The sequence below is a fragment of the Neomonachus schauinslandi genome, chromosome 14 (genome assembly GCF_002201575.2).
Source record: "Neomonachus schauinslandi chromosome 14, ASM220157v2, whole genome shotgun sequence".
NCBI lineage: Eukaryota > Metazoa > Chordata > Mammalia > Carnivora > Phocidae > Neomonachus > Neomonachus schauinslandi.
The window spans coordinates 44734932-44757756 of record NC_058416.1 but is presented as its reverse complement, the minus strand read 5'-3'; the positions used below and the strand labels follow the sequence as shown (position 1 = coordinate 44757756).

The 22825-nt window shown below is 47.3% G+C and overlaps 1 protein-coding gene across 2 annotated transcripts in view; it reads right to left on the bottom strand.

The window, feature by feature from the left end:
- KCTD1 (potassium channel tetramerization domain containing 1) overlaps positions 1–20627 on the bottom strand; it is an 89657-nt gene extending 69030 nt beyond the window's left edge. Inside the window, exon 1 of one of the 2 annotated variants that reach the window (XM_021686074.2) lies at positions 20330–20627. Coding sequence is in view for 1 of the 2 variants with exons in the window: in XM_021686073.1 (XP_021541748.1) it covers positions 18174–19982 (1809 nt within the window). In the remaining variant the exon portion in view is untranslated. Of the gene's footprint in view, positions 1–18173; positions 20126–20329 lie in introns of those variants that run through there. The other variant, XM_021686073.1, reaches the window with a different exon arrangement.
- Between the last annotated feature and the right edge of the window lie 2198 nt (positions 20628–22825).

Below are 22825 nucleotides of genomic sequence, written 5' to 3'. Positions count from 1 at the left end.
TTTTTTTTTTTTTTTGCGAGAAAGAGAATGAGAGACAGAGAGCATGAGAGGGAGGAGGGTCAGAGGGAGAAGCAGACTCTCTGCTGAGCAGGGAGCCTGATGTGGGACTCGATCCCGGGACTCCAGGATCATGACCCGAGCCGAAGGCAGTCGCTTAACCAACTGAGCCACGCAGGCGCCCAATAAATAATCTTTAAAAAAAAAAAAAAATACAAAATCGGCCCCCTCATCTCCAGCCCCAACTTCACGCTCTCTCCTTCTCCTGCAGTCAAACCTGGAAGAAGCGGCTGGTTCCCTCTCTTGGCCTTTCACCGCACCCTCAGGTCACTCCAGCATGTCTTCTGCTCACCACCTACAAAACCACTCTGCAAAGACCACTAACAGCCTCCCTGTAGACAAGCCAGAGACAAACTCCAAGGTCCCATCTTACTTGAAATCTCAGCTGCATTAACAAAATCCAGCACTCCCTTGGCTCCTGGTACACCGTACCCCACAAGTTCCTTGTGGCTCCTTGCCAGCAACCCCTTCTCTGCTCTGCTTGGGAATATTTGAGTGTCTTGGGGCCTTCTTCTCTCACTAGGATTTCTTTCTAAGCAAAATAATCCACCCCGAGGGACTTTAATTACCATTTATAAGCTGATGAACTTCCAAGTTTTACCCTCCAGCCCAGACTTGCCAGACCTGTGATCTACCTACTTAGCCAACATTTCCACTTGATTGTCCCAAGAGCCTCTCAAATTCAACATCTCCAAAGCAGAACTAGCACCCCTGTTTGCCTTGTCCTTTACCTGAACTCCTTGTGCCCCCCCACACCTCACTCCCCCCCACCCCCGCCCAGGATCAGTCTCCATGCCCTGTGGATTCTACCTCTCAGATGTTACAAAATCATTCACTGCTTCTTCCCACCCCCAGTACTACCATCTTACAGCTCTTAGGTACCATCACCTCTGTCCACCCTTGTTCTTTCTTTGCAATCCATGGTCCACATCTTAACTGAAGAGAACTTGTTTAAAAAAAAAAAAAAAAAGTTGGACACTGTCCTCCTCTGCTTAAAACCCTTCCATAACTGCCTGGCCAGGCCATAGGATGAGGTCTGAAACCTTTAACATGGCCTAGACTTGTCCTTGCTGAGAATGCTTCAGCTTTCTCTCTCACCACCTCCCCATCACTCTCTATGCTCAAAACCCAGATTTCCTTTCAGTCCTGGGATATTCTAGAATGGTCCATGCTCTTTCCTGCCTCAAGGCCTTTGCACATGTACATCCCTCCGTCTACCATGTCTCTCAGATCAAAATCCTTCCTCCCTTCTCTGTTCTCTGTGCTTTCCCTTGAAGTGAAAACAAAGAGTAAAGCCCAAAGAAAAACCAAGAGTAACAGAGCAGTGGAAAGAAAGTACTAAGAAAAAGGAAAAACAGGTGGGTTTGTATCCTTTTTTAAATTGTACTTGATCCTCTCAGACCATTCTTTAAAAGAAACCATAACGCAAGGAGGTTGTGCCTAAAACCAGAACAGACACAAATTCCCAAATGATACTAAAGAACCTTGAGAGGACTGATTTTATTTTCTGTAGCTGTGGACAATCAAAAAAGGCATCTGGAGTCCATGAGCAAATTTCATAAAAGTAAAAGAGGGTTAGCGACAATAGTCATTGATATTTCCTAACATAGTATATGTATGACATGTCTTAATATTAATGGAATTCACGCTAGGAAAGGAAAAAGAGACTAAATAACCACAAAACCCAAGGTAACTAGCCAAACAGACACAGACCGAAAGTGAACGCAACTCTTCTCCCTGAACCCAAACTCTAACACTGACCCCCTAAAGTTGGAGTTCCCTGAGAAATTCTCAGTTTTACACTCTCAATTCTATATTGTGAGCAAATAATATAGACTGCATGATTCTGTGACATCAAATGTGTGCCTTTGGGTTTCTCTTAGCTGTTATGGGGTTGGAGGTTGAGCCTGGTAGAGACAGAGGGGAAATGAGGGAGATGGGGAAAGGAAAAAAAGGAAAGAAAAGACCGTCCGAATAGGCCTATGGTAGACAGGTGAACACTGGTCCCCACCTAAAACACAGAGGAAGCCAAAGGCCAGGTCTGGTGACCTCAGCTAAGTCCATCTTAGTCCTGTCCCCGCCTCGTCCCCAGAGTGCACAACCTAGCCAACCAGACCCACACTTCTATGAGGACAGCACTGCTCCCACCACCAGTTATCACCAGGTGGTGATTCATTTGGGTGTATGTGATTCCCATGGTGTGCTAAGAAATCAACAGAAGAGGGACTCCTGGGTGGCTCAGTTGGTTAAGCATCTGCCTTCTGCTCAGGTCATGATCCCAGAGTCTTGGGATCGAGTCCCGCACTGGGCTCCCTGCTCAGTGAGGAGCCCACTTCTCCCTCTGCCTGCGCTCCCCCTGCTTGTGCTCTCTCTCTCTGACAAATTAAAGAAAAAGAGAGAGAGAGAGAGAGAAGAAGAAGAAATCAACAGATGAGAGCAAATTAAATTTGGAACATATGCAACAGAACTTGACCTAATCTCCAGGGGCACGGTCTTAACCACCTGATGCTCAGAGCGCAGCACAGTGTGAGGCACACAGTCGCTGTGCAACAAATGTTTAAGGAAAGGTGAGGTGGTGTTTTTTTTTTATGTGCAACTGGAGGAACTTTTTGTTTCTACCCTTCAGAGCTAAAGAATTAGTTTTCATCTTTTCAAATGAAGGTGAAATTTTTTTTTTTAAGATTTTATTTATTTATTTGACAGCGAGAGACACAGCGAGAGAGGGAACACAAGCAGGGGGAGTGGGAGAGGGAGAAGCAGGCTTCCCGCGGAGCAGGGAGCCTGATGCAGGGCTCGACCCCAGGACCCCGGGATCGTGACCTGAGCCGAAGGCAGACGCTTAACGACTGAGCCACCCAGGTGCCCCGAAGGTGAAATATTTAAATACTTTCTGCTCAAGCTAAGAGGGCAAAGATTATCAATTAACCTTAAAATGTTAACATAGTTTTATTCATTTCTATGAATATATTTTTTTAAGATTTTATTTATTTATTTGTCAGAGAGAGAGAGAGACAGTGAGAGAGGGAACACAAGTAGGGGGAGTGGGAGAAGGAGAAGCAGGCTTCCTGCGGAGCAGGGAGCCCAATGCGGGGCTCGATCCCAGGACCCTAGGATCCTGACCTGAGCCCAAGGCAGACACTTAACTGACTGAGCCACCCAGATGCCCCTCTATGAATATTTTTGAGCACCTAAAATGCACCAACCACCAGGCATGGGGAATAAAGCAGCGAGCAAAAGAGGCAATGTCCCAGGAATGGATGTTATTTAAAGAATAAAACAAATAAAAATCATGAAAATATTAACTTTCATTCTTAAAAATATTCAACCGTTATTTTCTGAAGGGCTATTCTGCATATGGCAAACAGAAATAAAACAACCCTAAATCAATTAGAAAATTTCAACCACAGGTTGATATACATTAAGTCAGATATATGACTTTATACAGCACATCAGGCTGAATACTGTAAAAAAGATACATATATATATATATACACACACATCCTTAAAACACGTAAATCCCAAAAACAGAAATGGCAGCAGACCCCATCAGTATGCCAAGGTGTGGTTAAACAGACCGACCTGATATTGGAATTTACATCGAGGAGCAGTGAAGGCTCTAAAACAAGATTTCCTTCAGTGCATTAGAACTGCGATCTAATTTACAAACACTTCATTTGTAAAAATTGGATTTGCAGACCTTCTTGCCAGGATAGGATCATAGGAAAGGATTAAGGGGAAGGAAGTCTAAAGGTCACCTGACCAGGTATTCCTGTAATAGTTGTCTTACTGAGAAGGGCTTCTCATAAATTGGTTTAGGTGAGTTAGCTGATTAACAGTCAGTAAGGTTAGGATCCGGTTTAGATGAACCAGCCACTGTACCAGCTCATCGCTCATTCTCAGGTGCTAATCCAGGGATTCCTTAGCATCACAAATGTGGACTAAGGGTTTCACAAACAAGTGCCCGTGTTAATATTTTCTTTTGATTCTATCAGTAACACCTTAGCTGCTTTCTTTCTTTTTTTTTTTTTTTTAAAGATTTTATTTATTTATTTGAGACAGAGAGAATGAGAGACAGAGAGCATGAGAGGGAGGAGGGTCAGAGGGAGAAGCAGACTCCCTGTCGAGCAGGGAGCCCGATGCGGGACTCGATCCAGGGACTCCAGGATCATGACCTGAGCCGAAGGCAGTCGCTTAACCAACTGAGCCACCCAGGCGCCCCCTTAGCTGCTTTCTTTTGCAGGATGGGGAGAAAAGCAGAATTTCCGACCGACCTATTCAGAGAGGCAGTCCAGGGGAGTGTGTACCCCAGAGAAGACAGACCTCAGTCCCTCAGCAGCTCATGCTGCACTGGGTGGCAGGGGAGAACCGTGCCCAGCACAAGTATTAACCGAGTCAAGTCTGAAGCAATCACATCGTAAAGGTTACACGTAAGCTAGCAAGTGAGGAGAGGGGGGCTTTGACGACCAAGAAAGAGATTCTGAGCCTATAAATCAGGACTAGTTCCTGACTCTAGACCAGATTCTGCTACTCAAGCTCCCTGGGCCCCCATTTCCTCATCCTACCTAACAAATTGAGGTGGTCAGAGCTGTTATCCACTTGAGTTCTTAAGAAATGAACCACCCTATCGTTTACTGTCCTTCCCCTGCTATCTTATTAGGGAAACCTGAAGTCCGCTGTGGCTCACCCAACAGCAAGCATCTGTATCTGGAAGACTGGGTGCAGCCAGTCACAGCTCCATCTGCCCTGGGTTCATGCAGAGCCTCACCTGCAATTAGGTTCGTGCAAGTGGCCTGTGTCTGTGGCCTGCTTCTGTATGGGTGGGACCCAAGTGATGCAGATGGCGGGGATGTGTGGGGGGGTGGGGGGTGGGCATATCAGGAGGGAGTAACCAGCTAGTCACTTTAGGCTATTAAAGATCGTTTCGTTAGTTTTAATGTCACTCCTACTTGAATGTCAAGTCCATGAGAAATGAGACCTTCTGTCTTGCTCTTTACTAGGCTGTCACTGACTAGCACATACTAGGTGCTCAAGAAACATGCACTGAATAAATGGATGAGGCAGAGAGCCGGAATCCAGTCCTGATTTTGCCACATACTGCCTGTCCTTCCTGGGGCAGGCTGTTCCTCTCTCTAGACTGTAAGACTGTCATGGGGATTAGATGGAATGATGTGTACTGAGTGTTTACAGGAACATGTTATTCATGTATGTTAGCAATTCGATCGACCACAGGGATGAATTCTGCAGGAAGGAGAGGTGTAGCCCTAACACCGAGCAATGCTAATGATCTAATACATAGTTCATGATCTAGACAATGTTTACTGACTTCACTGCTAACCAAGTTGGTATGAACTAAATTAAGAGTAAAATGTGAATTATTTCATGATTTATGACAGCTAAGCAAGTATTTTATTTGTCAGGCAGGAAAAGAAAGAGAATGACCTAATCTCTCTCAAATTAGCACTTTAACACAAAGAGTGCTACTGTTCTATGTAACACATTGCCAGGAAGTTTCATAGTCTTTATTGCATCTGGATGAGATCTTTTCGGGTTAAAGTGACCATGGGAATGTTTTCTAAATTATTTAAAAAACAAACAAACAAAACAGCGCTGCGATTTATCATCTGGTCATACATATAGTTTTTTAATGACAGAATTTTAAAAGATCCTAGTTATACATTCTATTAAGACACTTGTTTATTCAAACAAATTTAGAATATGCTTTGCTGGTATCAGTTTGTTTAATGAAAATTATAAATAAGAACTGATCAGTTTCTATAAATTCAACGCTCATGATTAGGAAAAATCAAATGGTGTATTTTTTTAATGAGATGGATAATTTTTATTGAGCACTTAAGACTTATATTGCCAATATTTATAAGTCATTTCAACTTTGCTGTTTAAAACCTTCTTAAAAGTTAGTCCAAAATTAATCCTTTAAATGTTTTATATAAAGCATATTTAAATTTTCCTTTTCATGATACAAATGAGGAGAGAATAAAAGCTTGAGAGTTTATTTTTATATTTCAGTGAATTACACACAGGCTCAAAAAGGGATACCTAGAATATAGTATCCATGTCTCTCTGAACTTTATAGCTTTTATCATGCGCCTTCTGATGATCTTATTTTATTCTTAGCATAGATACGGGTTCTCCAACTGTTTTTTTGCATGTTTACATTCTTTCACTTGTGTTTATAAATATTTTGTGATTTTTTTTTTTTTTTTTTTGGATCTTCTGTCTTAGCTTTAAAAGACAGTATTGAGGGGGCGGGTGGCTGGCTCAGTTGGTAGAACAGGTGACTCTTGATCTTGGGGTTGTAAGTTCAAGCCCCAAAATGAGTGTGGAGATTAGTTAAATAAAATCTTGGGGTACTGGGTGGCTCTGTTAAATGTCCCGCTCTTGATCTGAGCTCAGGTCTCGATCTTAGAGTTGTGAGTTCAAGCCCCACGTTGGGCTCCATGCTGGGCATGGAGCCTACTTAAAAAAAAAACCTTAATTTTTAACAAAGTTATTGTTATTCAGCCCGTACTTTGGGCTTTTACTACTCACAACAGTAGTCCCGTTATCCTTCTCTAACAGATGAGAAACTAAGTAACTTGCCCAAGGCCATTCAGGGTAATGATTCTCCTAACTCTGACTTGGTCTATCCTTTGGTAGGTCTAATTAGAACTGATGGAGAGTGTTAGTTTTGCCCCAAACTTCCTCTAAGACTGGAGGTGACTTAGCTACTTACCTCCCCTTCCCTTTTTTTCCTGCATCTCTTCCTTGTTTTTCCTTTTGCTCCTGGGTCACCAAAGTGTCCTTTATCCCTTCTGTTATCTGTTGTCACCCACAAAAGGGCCACATGTCAGTGGCTGTCGCTTCCCTACGATCGCCTTGCAGTAAGAAGTCAGCTGACCCCAGGCGGACAGAGTCTGTCTCGCTGGCCGGTTCCGGCTGGGCAAGAACCGCCTGCCAAGAGCAGCAGGGAGGGAAAAGCCTCTGCAGGAAGGTCTGTCATCCTGCGCCAAGAGGTAAACCCTTGCCCCATAAAGCGCCTTAGTATTATTAAACAGTTTTTATTTGTCAGGCACTTTATAGTCATTTTTATTGGCTCTTTTTACTAGTCATAACTCTGCATCAGAACGGGGCTCACTTTTTCTTTTAATTAAGTGCTCTAAGTGAAGCGGGAAAGACTGAAGGCCTTGGGGAGCAAGTCTTCAACCTCTGCCGCGACCACCGAGGCTGGCAGAGACCCGTGACCTGCCCCCATGCCGGACCCCACGGGGAGCCGCCAGCCCTCACTGCACAAAGGGCTCCACGGGAAGGTCCCCAAATCAATCCAACTACAGCTTTCAGCCCCTGTTGTCTTGACCGTGTGCTGACATTTGGAAGACTGGGCCATTCTATTTCACCCTAATCCATAATGTTCCCTTTTTTAATTTTCCTCCAACTCCAAAAGCACAAAGATCCTTTTAGGTTTAAAAAGACACATCCAGGGGCACCTGGGTGGCTCAGTGGGTTAAGCATCTGCCTTTGGGGTTCAGTCATGATCCCGGGATTGAGCCCCCCTCCCCCCTTACTGCAACTCCCTCTCCTGCCCGTGCTCAAATAAATAAAATATTTAAAAAATAATAAAAGATACATCCATGTGAACACTTGTGGTTCACTGTCCTTTTTCTTTTCTTTAGTGCTATGTAACTGCACTGCTTTTTAAACTTTAGTTATAAATCATAGATGAAAAAGTACCAGTGTACAAGAACCCTGGACCTGGGGCTAGAACTTGAACTTGAACTTTGCTCCTCCCAAAGAGGTGAACTTGAGAAACTGCCTAACCTCTCTGAGGGTCCGTTTTTCTCACCTATAGAATGGGTATAACGACAGTTCCTATCCTCCCCCACTCTTCAGCTTGCTTGTGTGTAGAGACTATCACAGGACATATCCCACGAGAGAATTTATTCTTCATGTTCCTTGTCTGCCTCCTCCACGAGACAGTGAGGACAAGGACTTGATCTGTGTCCCCGTCTATCTAACACAGTACCTAACACTACAAAGTGCCCTATCCGGCTTCCTTACAATGAAGTCATACACAAGAGAGCCCTTTGCAATTGGCAAAGCACTATTCACAAGTACCTGAGTATAACTAAGGTCCCACAGTCTCAAGATGTGAAGGAAATAATGCACCAAAGGAGCCAGGCTTTTAGTGACTGCAAAAGTGGTAATTAAAATGTAAACCATGACAGAGAATCAGTTCTGAATTTCTTTGGGTTACTACACGAATACTTAAAATACATGGTTTGACAACTGGGTGACATTTGGAGGGGCTGATAGGTAGTGAAATGTGGCACCTTGCTTTGTGCTGGGACATGGAAAATAACTGTGTTCTCAATGTGATAGCAAAGAAAAGGCTTAAATTTTGACAAGACAAGATTTTATTTTTTCCAAGTTTTCACATTCTGCTTATACACTTTTAAGACTTCAATGTTAAAGTCTTTCAGTTTCATTAGGCCACCTTCAGTCCCATTTCTTAGACAGTAATACATACCATTTACTCTCCAAGGTTTACTTGTGAATAGTCATTAAATGAGGTAAGACCCTCTGCTTCCTCTCCCAACTAGTCCTTCTTTTGACTTTACCTAGGTATTGCCATTCTGATTTCTCCAGTGTCTTCTCTTTACTATTTCTAAGGTATTCCTTACCTCCAAATTCCCATCTTGTACACAGTTAAGTGCTCAATAAATGCTTTTTACAAATAAATCCTATTTTAGGAGTTTTTCTGTATAGATTCTCCTTCATCTTGACTTTTCTCTTCTTAGATCATCACTCATCTCCCAAGAGGTGGTTCTAAAACGTTATCACTTGAGATGGTAGTTAAACGCAGGAATAGGATCTATGACCCCATGATCTTCTTTGTAAGTTAAAAAAAAAAAAAAAAGCAACTGGAGAAACATACCTAAAACCTCATCTCTCCTCCTTCCTCTTATGAAATGATCCAGAAAACAGCAAAATCACCAGCATTATGAATATCTTATCATTAATGATTAAAAAATTAACATGTGAATGAACACTGAGTTGTAAGGAAAAGAAAATGGAAGCTACCTCAATCAGTTTTCTAATATTCTTGTTATACTTTTATAACAAGAAACTGTGTTTCTACAGCAACATGATTTTAAACTGCTACCTCAATCCAATGAAAAACAAACATCCTGCAAGTCTTTTTTTTCTGGAGTAAAAAACAATGAGATATTTGTTCACGATGGAAGAAAATATCTAAAATCTATTTAGATATAGTTTTGTCAGAAAGAATGTCATAAAACAGAAGCCAATATTCCAGATGAGCTAGCTTAAATAAAATTGATAGATATATAATTATATTTATTAACTAACAGAATTAATACAATTCTAAAAGCCCACAAAGTTATCCCTTTAAGGACCATGGTGGCTGAATACTGTGAATAATTGAAGGGCAAACTCAATTAGGGGTGATGAATCCTTGCATCGTCCTATCAATCATTTCTACTTTATAAGAGCACTTTGTCAAACTTAAATCACAAGAGGTCGTTAACTGGTCAGCAATACTGCATCAAAACACCACCAATTACCTTGATTCTGCAGTCTGTTCAAAACATATATTATTATACCTCAACTTTAAGTGGAATGTCTAATGACTTATATAATCTCCAAGAGAGAAGTCGAGTTTTAGAAAACTATAGTCCAATTATGCATTAAGGAAATGCAAATACCGTAACAGAGGATCTAGCCAAATACAGGCCCTACTACATTACTACTATAATGACCTTCCTAATGTTGTCACAACTCCAGCGTTAGTTAGGATCACTCCTGGTATCCCAAACCATTCCAAATAGAATTCCATCTCTTGTAAAAAGCTGTTGATCTCATTCTAAGCCAACTTCTGCAAATCTGATAGAGTCTGGGCATCAATTATGCCCATCGAGGAATCTCCCTACCCCCTTTAGCACTTGAAAATTTTCAAGGCTTTGGAAAGAGAAATGGGGAGCAGTCTGCAGAATAAACCTACAAGGTGTAGATATCAATCCTGCCTGGGGCCACAGCATATGCAAAGCTTAAGGAAAAGCAGAGGAGAGAAAAACAGGCTTTCACGGGGATGAGATGGGCTTTTTTTTTTTTTTTTTTAAAGATTTAATTTATTTATTTGACAGAGAGGAGCAGTGTGGGAGCGGCAGAGGGAGGGGGAGAAGCAGGCCCCCTGCCAAGCAGGGAGCCCGATGTGGGGCTCAATCCCAGGACCCTGGGATCATGACCTGAGCCGAAGGCAGTTGCTTAACTGACTGAGCCACCCAGGCGCCCTCCCCTTTTTAAGTTTTATTTATTTAAGTACTCTCTACACCCCAAATGGGGCTCAAACTCAACGACCCCAAGATCAAGAGTCGCACTCTCTTCGGACTGAGCCAGCCAGGCACCCCAAAGGCTCTTGGGGGAAACAGCAGAGGCCCCACACAGCACCCAGACAAGCTATTTACAAGAGAAAACAAGACCGAGACTGGGACTGTAACACCAAGACCAGCAGTTTTTCAAATGTTAAGACATTCTGTGCTAAGATAATGAAAGGATAGAAAATGTTCCCAGAGTGCTCAGGCTTTCAGCGCTTCTCAAATAGTAATTGATGTCACATGGGTGACCCTGCCGGGGTGGGTGTGACCACTTTCCCTTCCCCACTGACCGAGGACGAAACTGAACCAACTGACCTGGTCCAGGGGGGTCTGGATGTGGCCGATCTGTTCTTAACTGCTACGTGACAGGGCCTCTCAAGAGGTTGCCGTAGTCCCCAGATCCACCGTGGACTGGGGGACCACACACAGCAACGCAGAAGCACATACTCACTGCAAATACTCTTCTGTGTTCTCTGCTATTTTATTTATGTACTTATTTTTGCTTGTTGGTAATAAGTTCTCTCTTCTTAGGCTGCTCTAGGAAAGCACCTCAGGTATAATATGAATCCAGTGTTATAACACCTTCTCTTTATTGGATTTTTCTATTTGAACGGTTGGTAAGAATTTTGGAATCAACAGACTATGGATTTAAAAGCAGACACTCTGGAATCAAACAGGCCTCGATCCGAAATCCAGGCATAGTTTCTGATCAGTTATTAGATCTTAAGCAAGTTAGTCAAGGTTAGTTAAACCTTAGTCTCCTCCTTTGTAAAACGGAAATGATAACCACCACTCCTTGAGGGGCTGGATGAGGACTAAAGGAGAGACCACACGGATCCACGCTCATCAAGATGGTCTGCACACATCAATTGCCTGGGAATCATGTGAAAATGCAGGAGCTGACTCAGGGGCATGGTGTGGAGAGCCTGCATTTCTGACAAGTTCCCAAGTGATGCAGAGATTGCCGGTCGGTAGGCCACGGTAAACAAAACTAAACAAAACCCTGGTATGTCTTGGTCATTATTAATGATTACACTCCACTTCGTAAAGACAGAACCAGTCAGAGGTTGTGACAGCTGACATAAAAACTCTGCAAGGAGGGAGTCTCGTTTGTCTCCGCAGACTGCAGCCCATTAGGATGAGAACTCTGTGGCCAGAGAACGCCCCTCGTTCACTTCTGCCTGGACCCGATCCAATGGCTCACCTAGAACAGCTAGGAAGCTGGGAATGCTGAAACAGCTCTAATTTTAAGTTATACTCCTTCACACTACCTGGCAAAAAAACATAGCAAGTTCAGGTCTCATAACTAATCCACAAGCTCAAGAAACTTGCCCTCAACACTTCTCAGACCACAATAACAAGATGGAAGATTTTCTCATGTATCAAGGTGATATACACGTGTGTGCATCTCTATCTGTATGAATGTACTATCCATGACCATGCTGTCTAAATGGGGGAAGGTGGAGAAGTTACCAATACCAAATAAATCCATATGTACATATATAGTGTCTCAACTAGCTTGGTCCCTGGCATGTGGTGGAAAGCATCCGCATGGGACAGGTGCTATAAATAATAGTTCCCTTTTTCTTGGGTTGAGAGGAAGGGTAGGGACTGACTGGTGAGACACCTGACTGAACTGGGTTAACCTGCACTGGAGACATGGAGTAAAACTAGAAAATGATGATTAAAAGCTTCCAAACGAGTCCTGACATTCTAATTTGGTGACCACATTACTCACAAAGGAAGCGCCATTTATCTCTGCCATCCTTCGGCATTCCTTTCTGAATTCCTCTCCTTTTTTCCTAGAAGCCCCCAACCTAATGCTCTCTTAAATCTGTCAACCCTTTCGGGTAGCACATTTTTACCTCCTTCCTCCCAGACAGGATCGAAACGCCCATCTTCCAGGGTTCACTGCCAGGTGATCAGGGGAAAGCAGTTGTTCAAGGTGTAAATGAGGCTAGATCCTCCCAGGAAAGGTCTGCATGATAAAGGTGATTTTCAAATGCCTACCTGGGAGGGGAGGGGTGCTGGGGTGGAGGGGCCGGAGGCACAGAATAGCCTGGTGATGTGGGAATACCTGAGCTGCTCTGGCAGGCTCCCAATCCTCTCCCTTCAAGGTTGCCCCAAGTTTTCCAGGGTTATATACATGGACTCGCTTTATGACTTCCCTGCACCCCGCATATTAAACACAACCAAACTCACTGCCTGGAGAACCAACAGGGGCTCAACTGATTGCAGTCACTCAACAGGAATCACAGATCTCAGAATGCGGTGGGTTTCCAGAAGGAAGTTCCCACTGGGGTTCCTAAAGCAGTCTCAGAGCAAAGTGCTGGGACAAAACCTCTGATCGAAGTTCAGACGCTCTGGACTGTTTACAGTCCTATATAAGAGATTGTCTGCTTTGTTGTTTTTAAAAAATCCCGCACATGGACCAAGTTTAGGATAAGATATGAATTTAAAAAAAGTGACTAATAAAAGTTGGCAGTCATATATAAATGTATCTTTTTTAGGGAGAAAGAACAGGCTCTGTCAGGTTGTTAAAGTATAAGCTGAAAGGAAGTCTGACTGTAAAGAAAGTTGAACAGAAGAACGGGGAGAAATCCTGAAAACCTAAAACGTCTAATTAGGTTTGGTCTCCTGTGGTAGAGAGGATATACTGTAGTTTAAAGCCATGGGCATTAGAAAATACAGTCCTTGCTATGGTGAGGTATCTCAACCGGCTTAAACACTCATTTATTTCTAGGCTATCTAGAAGCTCAATCCCTGTTATAAAAGACTTGACACCATTCAGAGCCCATCCTCTCTCTCGAAGAATAGCAAGGGGAAACTTTTACAAATCTGAAAACCCAAAGGGCCTAAAATCTTACAGAACCTAAAACTTTAAAAGTTCATCTGTTTCCACTGTGTTGTGCGAGTATCAAGCAGACAATTCCTCCAGCTTGAAGCGCACTAACTTGCCCATCCTCTACAAACCCCCACTGAGGACTGAGGGCAAGGGCCAAATCGTGCTCCTTTGGACAGCACTTCGCAGGTAGACAGAGGCTGGATCAACAATGGTTGACCTGAATTCAGTGTCTTTACAACACCACTAGTGTTCAATGAAAAAGTCTGTCCATGCAAAGTTTCAAATCTGAAAGCTACGTTTTTCTTTCATTTTGGTTCATCAAGGTCAATCGATAGCCCTTTTTGGACCAACTAATTTCCCCTCCCTTCTCCTCTTTCTAAATTGTCCAGAGAAGTCTTTAAAAAGGCATCCTGACTAACTGGTATGATGCGGTGAAGGCTCAATCAAGAGAAGTAAACACAGGTCCTAGAAATAAAGCTCTAGCAAATGACGGACCCACCTTGTATGTTTGTTCCCAAGATTTTCAACATGGGCAACCGCACCGCAACTCCTACATCAATTTTGCTTTTCAAATGGCAGCTAGGACACCAAAAGGTTAACTTGAAACTGAACTTTTTATTAAATAACTGAAGTGGGGTTTTGACTGGCCTAGGCCAAGGCAGAACCCGCTTCAGCAGTTCCACGTGCAAGGAGCAGTCCTACCTGCAGAAGGGGCTCTCATGTGTAGTGACAAGAGGAGAGCCTTTTAGGTAACATCTATTTGGGGGAGCCAGATTTTAAAATCAGGGTGACACAAAGATTTAAGTTTTAAATGAACGTGAGCCGCTTTCTCATTTGGCAGCAAATACTTCTTCCCGTTTCCTGGGTCGGGTTTAATGGCGGGCCGGCATACACGAAGGGTGTATCATGACTGCAGTAATAGTATGTAAGAGCTAAAAATACACATTTCTTTCCCAAAATGACTGCGGCAACACATTACGTGTTTCACCTTTTAACTTTATTTTGATCTGGTTTTAATAGTTAATGAGGCCAAAATCCTGCCAATGCAACTACTTGCCAAGTGAAAAATGGATTAATTTATAAAGATTCCTGGTACAAAAGCCACAACAGTAGATGCTCAATAACTGTTTCCTGCATGAATGAAAAAAGTTACATAGTTATGTTACTGACATTTAGTTTCTCCACCATTCTGAATGGGAGAGCAAATATTCCTGTAGTAGAAAAAGGAAGGTAGCCATAAACTAACATTAAAGATCAGGAAAATACTTGTTTTAAACAAGGCAGCTAATCCTAATAGCTCCAGATAACCATTACAAGAAAGTCTTGTTACAATTGCTTTGGCTGTTAAACCCACTACACCCTTCATGTTTACAGAAGTTTGATTCCCTCGGTACGAAAGAGCAGCCCTCCCAAATTAAAAACAAGACTTTGACAATTATTTCAGTAATACATAAAATGCATGTTTGTTTGTTTCTATTAAGCAGACAGATTAAATATTCCTTCTCCCTTCCCACACTAAGCACCTGAATGAAGACTGTTTTCCCAGGGCTATCAACATCTGACTTCTCAAAGGCAAGGTCACTAACGACTGCGTGTGCCCCACAGAGAGGCTGCTCCAATTTTCAGCTGGGAAACTGTAAGGCCCGACTCTGGCCCCTAGCGAAGCCAAAGAAACAGACAAGGACGATGGGCTCCACCAACTCCAGAATCTCCCCACTGCTTATTTCCTACCTGCAGAATTCCTTAGAAGTATTCCCGGAAATAACCTGGGTTGAAGTCAAATAAGAACAACTGAAGACACCTTTGGCACAAGCTTACGAATGTGTCTAAGTCTATTTCAGGGAGCTGATTTTCACATTTTTGTTCGATGCTGGAGAAAGGCACGGTTTATAAAAGCTCTAGCGACAAAGCTATGATATTTAGAGAATCTAAACTCATATTCTTTTTGTGTAGATGATAAAGACTAAAGTTAGAAATCTCTGTAGATGGATATCGAAGCTGAAGTATTGTTCTCTGAGGCAGGAAAAATGCTGTATTTTCATGCAAGGAGAACAGCTCTGAAATTGTAGGATGGGCTGTGCTAAACCTTTTTAAATGTACCATGTCATCTCCAAGATTGCTAGGAAGCTGCACCAGTAACTGGATCATCTTAGGTCACAACAGCTATGCAGGAGGAGGGGAGACAAGAATTGCCCTTTGCTTTTAACTGCCATTCCAGAGAATTAGTGAACTTCTTAAAGCAACCATCACAACCATCACCATAACTCCTCCCCCCCCCCCCCCAATCAACAAAAGCCAGGAACTTCACGTGAGTCAAAAATCACAAATTCCATAATCGTTAATCCTGGAATGCATTCATTTTTCAACCAGTCCCACAAATGACACCCTTAGTAACACTCTCAAAAAGTAAAAATTAGAGTAATAGGCTCTTCATTTTTTTTGAGAAACTTGCAATGTTAGAAGAGATCAGAGCATCAGGGTGTGAGTGTTACCAAGAAGCCTAGAATAATATGGTCAACAGCGGAATTCCGTGCACTGCCACTTGATGAGCCTAGCCGATATTAAGGTTAGACAGCCCATGTTTATAATTAAGTAATAATGACTGAAGCTCCAGGTACACACAGCATTTCCTGAAGATTAATGACCGGCAAGAGGAGTTGAGCTCCTGAAGCAGTGCCTTGGGCCAGTAACCCCAGCCAGTCAACAATCCCCAGGAAATGCCCTGGACCTCAAATGGTACAGTGATTTTAATAAATACAAGAGGAAAAAGTTTAGTATCAGCTTTCTACATAAACTAAACATTCGTTTCATTCTTAGAATGCGCAGTGAGCTCTGTAGGAGTTACTAAAGAGTTTCCTTAAAACTTCTTAATGCTGATTAAAAAAACTTACTTTCACATAAATGAAAGGCTGACTTAAATATGTGCAAAAAGAACAACTTTTTGTAGTGTTTTAACTACAAGGAACTTACGCAAAAATGTTTGCATAATAACCATCTAGCCAACATATGGACACTCAAATCTGTATGTAACTTTAATCTATATTTATCTGACTATAACTGAGAAAAAGAAAAGAATCAGTAGTCAGGTTTAGAGAACTGATTTATCTCCCTCAGTGGAAACAAGACTGTGACAGGGCAACTGCATTCCTTAGACCAAAACAAAACCCACTCAGCAACTCCCTCGTCCATCTTTTGTGAAACCTTAAGTCATGATTCTACAGGACACTGATGTCAAGAAACCAGCAGCCAGATGCCAGTAGACAAACTGTTTCATTATTATTCCATGCAGATCTAGACTTTAATAAACTTTCTCCGGCGTTTAACTCTTAATCAGGTGCTACTCTACACCAGGATGTTTCAAGGGTCTTACTTGATTAGAAGAATGCGAACATTTATTTTTGCTTTCAGAGAAAAAGCAAACCCCAATTCTCCAAAGAAGAATTCTCCTCTCGGCCCTCACAACTCCATAAAACCACCCCCTGATCTGTCGGAAATGTACCACGCACACTGGAAGGAGAGAAAAACACATAGCCTGCAGGTCTTGTGTATTTTAGAGAACTTTGGTGTTTATATTACCATTCACAGCCCCTTTCTCTGCTGGCCTTGAGGCTTGCTGATTAGCTGGTAAACCTTTGAAAGGGTCAGTTTGTCTAGAACTGGAATTTCCACTTTGGAAAAAGCACAGAGGTACCTGACATCTGTTCCTCGAAGGGCCTGCACTACCACCTCCAGACTTAACAGTCGAAATTCCTACTTCTGCTTGATGGCAGGGAGGTCAAAGCTGTAAAACCTCCAGTGGCTACGCCTGCCTGCAGAACAGAGCAGTCCCCAAAGACCTTCTGGTTTCTGGCTCCTTTAGAGAAGAGTCTCCAAAAGATGAACACAATTTTAAATAATATGAATATATTCCTCTAAATAATAAGACGAGAAGCATCCGGGGAAGCCCTCCCTCTCAACCTAAAATTTGGTACTGCTTAGAACTAAATCATTTTAGTATTAAAACAGTTCCCTAATCCTTGATGAGGACGCTGAAGCCCAGAGAGGTGAACTGAGTTGCCCAAGGTGGCTCAGCTTCTGGGCTACATTTACAACTCTTAACTGTGGGTGCGCTTCCCACACTACTGTGCTGTTTGGTCTTAATGAAATATCTATATTCTCAAGTCTTATCTGCCCCCTAGATGGTGAGCCCCATAGGGCTAGGGAAAGGCAGCAAGGTTTGGTCCCCACTGTGCTGGGCACCACAGGGCACAGAGCCTGGCTGGTAGTGCGGATACCCCTTTCCATCTATTAACAAGTGACTTCGGTTTATGTAAACTACACCCCAAACATCACTTTATGTCCAGCTACCTGTTACAGCATAAACTGGCACTGGACTGCCAATCTCTCCACTCCCCACCCACATACAGGAAGTGGGCTTGGCATGTTTTCTTTTTTAGTATAGAATCATTTTTTTTTTTTAATCTTCCTAAGTTATGGCGAATATGCAAGAGAGCATTTTAATAGTTACTTTATTCAAATATATTTTAAGTAACTGCTTCCTTTATATGCACGGTATTCTGGCACCCTGCCTTAGAAAAGTCATGCATTCAATGGAGAGCCGGGCTACCTCCTACGGACCTTTTGTTCTGCGAACTTTGAAGTTTTAACCTTACTGCTCAGCACGGATTTAGGGAGCGTGCCTTCTCCCATCTTTTAAGGTGAGATGTAAACTTTCCTGAAAAGCACCAAGAGTTAGGCTTCTAAGGCTGAGATCCAATCTGGTTCAGTCTACTTAGCACTTTTTAAAACTCCTCCCCGCCCCCACCCCAGACCTGCATTAGCACGAGTTAGTCCCGAAACGGTACCAGAAACATTTCATGCATAGAGTTTGGTTTGGTTACCTGGGTGGGGGAAACAATGGCAGGTGAAACTACTGTGGGAGAATTGGTGCTTCTGTGCCCATTGGCTTCTGGAAGAAGAGGCAGGGGGTCGTGTTTCACGGAAACCACCACCACCGCATCCACAGGCTCCGAGGGGCGGATACAAAGTCTTTTGGGGGAAGAGGGACCGCAGATATCCCCCGACCCGAACACGGACTCGTACAGAGCGCGCTTGGGCGCAGCCTCGGATTTCACGTCGGGCCCGACCTGGCTGTCTTTGGGGAGGATATAGGTGTTCCCCAGCGAGGGCGGCTGGGGGCGGTGGTGGTGGGAGGGATGGGTGGGGGGATGGTGGGAGTGGTGGCGAGCAGCCCCGTTCAGAGCCTCCGAGTAGCAGCCCTGCGGGGCGGGCGAGCCCAGTTTGGTGCCGATGCCCGCGATGCTGTTGAGCGTGGCGATGGAGACGGCGCCGATGCAGTGGTTGGTGTAGGTCTTGGAGAGCTTGGCCGCCTTCGAGAGCATCTGCATCCTGGTGCCCAGCAAGTTCTTGCCAATGGCTTTGTTCTCATACCAGGTCACATCGCCCTCGCTGCAGTGGTCCCGGGGCCGCTGGAAGAACGCCTTGCAGAGAGGGTTGCGCTTCGACAGGTACTTCACGAAGCTGGCGTAGGGGCAGAACTCGGTGCCCGTCTCGTACATGCGGGGCAAGTTCTCCTCGTCGCTGCTCTCGGCACGCTTCTTGCTCCACGACGACGAGCGCGACTTGTGGTAGGGCCCGAGGGACTTAAAGTAGACGAACTTGCGGCCGTCCTCGTCCATAGCCAGCCCAAAGGAGTCCTCCTCCAGCTCGCGCTGGTTCTCGCGGCCGCGCGTGCAGAAGTACATGCACGTCTCGAACCAGACCTTGTTGAGCAGCCCGAAGGGCGTGTTGGTGCTGAAGACGCTGGAGGTGTAGAGCTTGCGCAGGTCGGCACGCGTGATGGCTTGCTTCTGCACCACGGGCCCGGCGCCCTGCTCCTCGAGCTTGCGGATGACCGCGGCCAGTGTCAGGTTGGCGCTGCGCAGCTCGGGGTCCTTGGTGAGGTCGAGCGTGCGGCAGTACGGGGGCTCGTTGAGGTAGCGGTTGAGGGAGCTGCGGATGCTGATGAGCGACGACTTGCTGTAGAGCTGGCCGCTCTTGGAGCGGGCCTCCGCGTAGAAAGAGCGCAGCACGCGGCACAGCGCCCCCTTGTCCATGGTCTCGAAGTCCGGGCTCTGCGCCTTCTCGCTCAGGTACTCCCGGAAGATGCGCACGGCGTAGCGGGTGGCCAGCCGGGTGTTCTCGCTCAGCCGGGCCCGCTCGGGGCGCTGCAGCACGTCGGGGTCCAGCTCGGCGCTGTCCCCGGGCGGCCCGCCGCGGGCCCGGGGCGCCAGCAATCGCGGCGGCGCCTCGGGCTCCAGCGCGGCGCTCTGGTCCATATTGATCATATGGACCGGCTCGGGTTCCAGCTCCTCCCCGGCCGAGTCCTCGGGCTCCAGGGGCTCATCCCAGTCCAGCCCCATCTCTTCCTCCTCCTCTTCCTCCTCCTCGTCCTCCTCCAGCCCCCCACCTCCGTCCTCCTCCTCCTCGTCCCCCGTTATCTGCACCTCCTGGATCTCGTCGTCCTCCTCCTCTTCCTCCTCCTCCTCGCCCGCGCTGCAGTAGTGCGGGCGGCCGTGGCGGCGGCCGCGGCCCCCCGCACAGCGCTCGCCCTCGCCCCGCTCCCCATTGTTCTCGGCGGCGGCGGCGGCGGCGCTGGCGCTGCCGCCCGCGCTGGTGTTACAGTCCCCGCTGCCAGGCATTCTCGCCATATTGCCGTCTCTCTGCCAGTCCTCGGGCAGGGCGCATGCGCTATATTGGACCGCAGCGCTGAGAGCTTTTGTGTTTAATGACCTTCAGCTACCGGGAGGCAAAGCCGGGCTCTTAAAGGAGCCGCGCTCCAATTGTCAGTTCGGAGCGCGGCTCCGGAGGGGCAGCGGCGCGCAGGGGATGGAGGGGAAGGGAGGCGGGGGTAAGTTAGACAGGGAGAGGGTAAGGACTGGGACTGGCTGGACCCTCTTCCTCCCCAACCCCTCTCCCCAGTCCTAAGAAAACTTTGAAAGGGGGGGGGGAAAGGGGAGGGAAAGCTGTCGGTGGGGGTGAAACACTCCCAACTTACCCTCTGGCGGAGTGGCGCGCGGGCCCGGGCGGGAGAGAGGGAGGGCCGGCGGGAGGGCGGGGCGGTCTCGCTTCTCTAAGTAATGCCGGAGGAGCGGTGCCCCTTCCACCGCCCCCTCATTGCCCCCCAGAGCCGGGGGTTCGGGGAGGCGGCAGCGCCGGGCGGGCCGCGGGTGCTGCTCGGAGAAGCCCGTGTCTGGCGCCGCCCGAAGCGGAGCGGAGCAGGCAGGTTAATGAGCAGGGTGGAGGAGGCACGGCGAGGCCCCGCACCCTCTCTGCGCCCGCGGCCAGGGCGCAGCGGGCGAGGCTTGGGAGCGGGATGGGGCTGGCGGCGGCGGCTCCCCCACCTACTTGCTGGCGGCGAGGCGCGGGGGCCTGGGGCCAGCCGCACGGCTCCCAGCTCCCTTTCCGACTCTTGCAAAGGAGAGAAACACGCCCCACGTCAGCCTCATCCCTTTCGACTTTTCCAACAGCCTCTTTTAAGCTGTCATTAAAGACCTGGGGCGCTCCCCGTAGGTCTAGGGCAAGTCCACGCCGGTCCCGCCAGCCTGGGGAAGGAGCAAGAAAGAAAGACGGGAGGGGCGGGTGGGAGGGGAGACACCGGGAGAGGTGCTGGGGACCCCGGGGACCCCCTCCACACCGGCGCTGGCCGCCGCCCTCCCTGCCTCGGAGCACCCTGACATAACTCCCTCTGGCGAGGCGCTCCACCTGGTTGGAGCTAGAGCAATGCCCGTCCCTAAGGCCCGTCGGCGGGCGGGCGGAAAAAGTGAACTTGGGGCTCGGCCGCCCCCGCCACCGCCACAATTACGGCAATTCGGATCCCGGGCGCGCGCTCGTTCCAAGTTTGCCAACCGCCATTCTTTCGCCCTCGGGGCTGCGCTGCCTCCGGCGCACGGGGGCGGATACCTCCGAAACTGGAAAGGCGGCCAAAGAGCTCGCCGGGTCCCGCTTTCCCATAGGAGACACTGTCCCACTTCCAGCCGAACGCCCGCCCCCGGCGCGCCCAGAGTCTGGGCGCGTCCTCGCGTCGCCGCCTCCCGCGCTCTCCCGACCCAGGGGCAGCGGCCCCAGAGCCGCCCGAGACCTCGGCTGTTTTCTTTGGAGGCACAGCCCCGGCCACCTCCGGAGCTCGCACTGCATCCCAGTCTTCTCCTCCTCGGGCAGCCCGAGTGTCCCCTAGCGCTCCCGTCGGCTCCGAATCCCAGGGGCTGGGGAACCAACGGAGCCAAGTCCCAGCAGCCCGACCCCCAGGGCGTGCTGACCCTGCAAGGAAACAGCCTCGCCAGCTCCTCCGGGGCGTCCTCGGATTTGCCCCCGAGTCCTAATACTAGGCACTTCAGCTGTATAAGTCTTGTCAGTTGTCCGTCCCCCCGCCCCCTTCCCGGATCCCCCGTCTTGCTTTCAGGGCAGTTTATAACTTTACGCATCAATAGAAACCCATCCGTCATAAAATGTAAGAGGGGGGTAAACTAGGGTTCTGGGTCGTGTGGGCGTCTAAGTGGGAGTTGACGGTGTCTTCAGCCATCAGTGCTCGCCCTACGCGTGTTTCCGCGGTCCTGGACCCGGCAGAGCGTTGGAGAAATTGCGCCAGGTGTGAACAAGTTGGAGCAAGTCGGTGCCTCCCGGGCCCCCTCCCGTTCCTCGGGCACACACACACACAGACGACACACGCTCTCATCCGTCCTGCTGTCAGCAGAGAACCCTTCGGGGAGGTGAGAAATTCCGTGGTTGCATCCCTCCGGAAACATCCCCGAGGTGCTGCCCGCTTTGTCCGAAATACCCTGTGTCCCCGAAAATATGTAGGAAGGCGTTTGTTTGTTTCCCGGAGCTCAGGGCAATAGGCAACTAAGTTAGTTGCACACGCAAACCCGCGCACACACCAGTCGCACAGGGCTACTTCCGGAGGGCTGGCCCTTTGTCCCGGGATGCTCCCAGGTTTTCCGGGCGCCCGAACACTCGGGAAGGGAATTGCATCAGTGTTGAACACTCAGGTGGGCGCCCAGCAAGTTACCTACCAGGGATTGCTCTCCGGCGGCCCTCACGGCCAGCGCAGTGCACCGAGGGGCTGCGCTCCCGGAGCGGCCTGGGGATACCCGCCCACTCTCCAGCCCCGGAGCGGAGCGACTCCCCAGGTCTCCCCACTTATGCAGGCGAGCCCCCCTCCCCCAGCTCCCCTCCCGGTTGGGCGAGCTGCTTTGAATTGCTTGCAATTTGCCGGAGGCGGTGTGCTGGGTTGGACGCTCCGGGAAACAAAGCGACCAAAAACAGCTCCCAGTTGACGTCAACTTATTTCCAGAAAAGAAAATAGTTTTGTGCTCCCAGGACAAAATTCCCCCCAGGGCAGGTCTCTACCGGCAAAAACCAAAGGGGAGAGGGGGGTGATGGGCAATAGCAGAACCAAAAAACCCCGAGTGCAAATAAGTTTAAATAAGTTTCTAACGGATGTAGCCAAACAACAGCTTCAGATGCTGCCTGGACGGTTTGCAAACAATAGGCA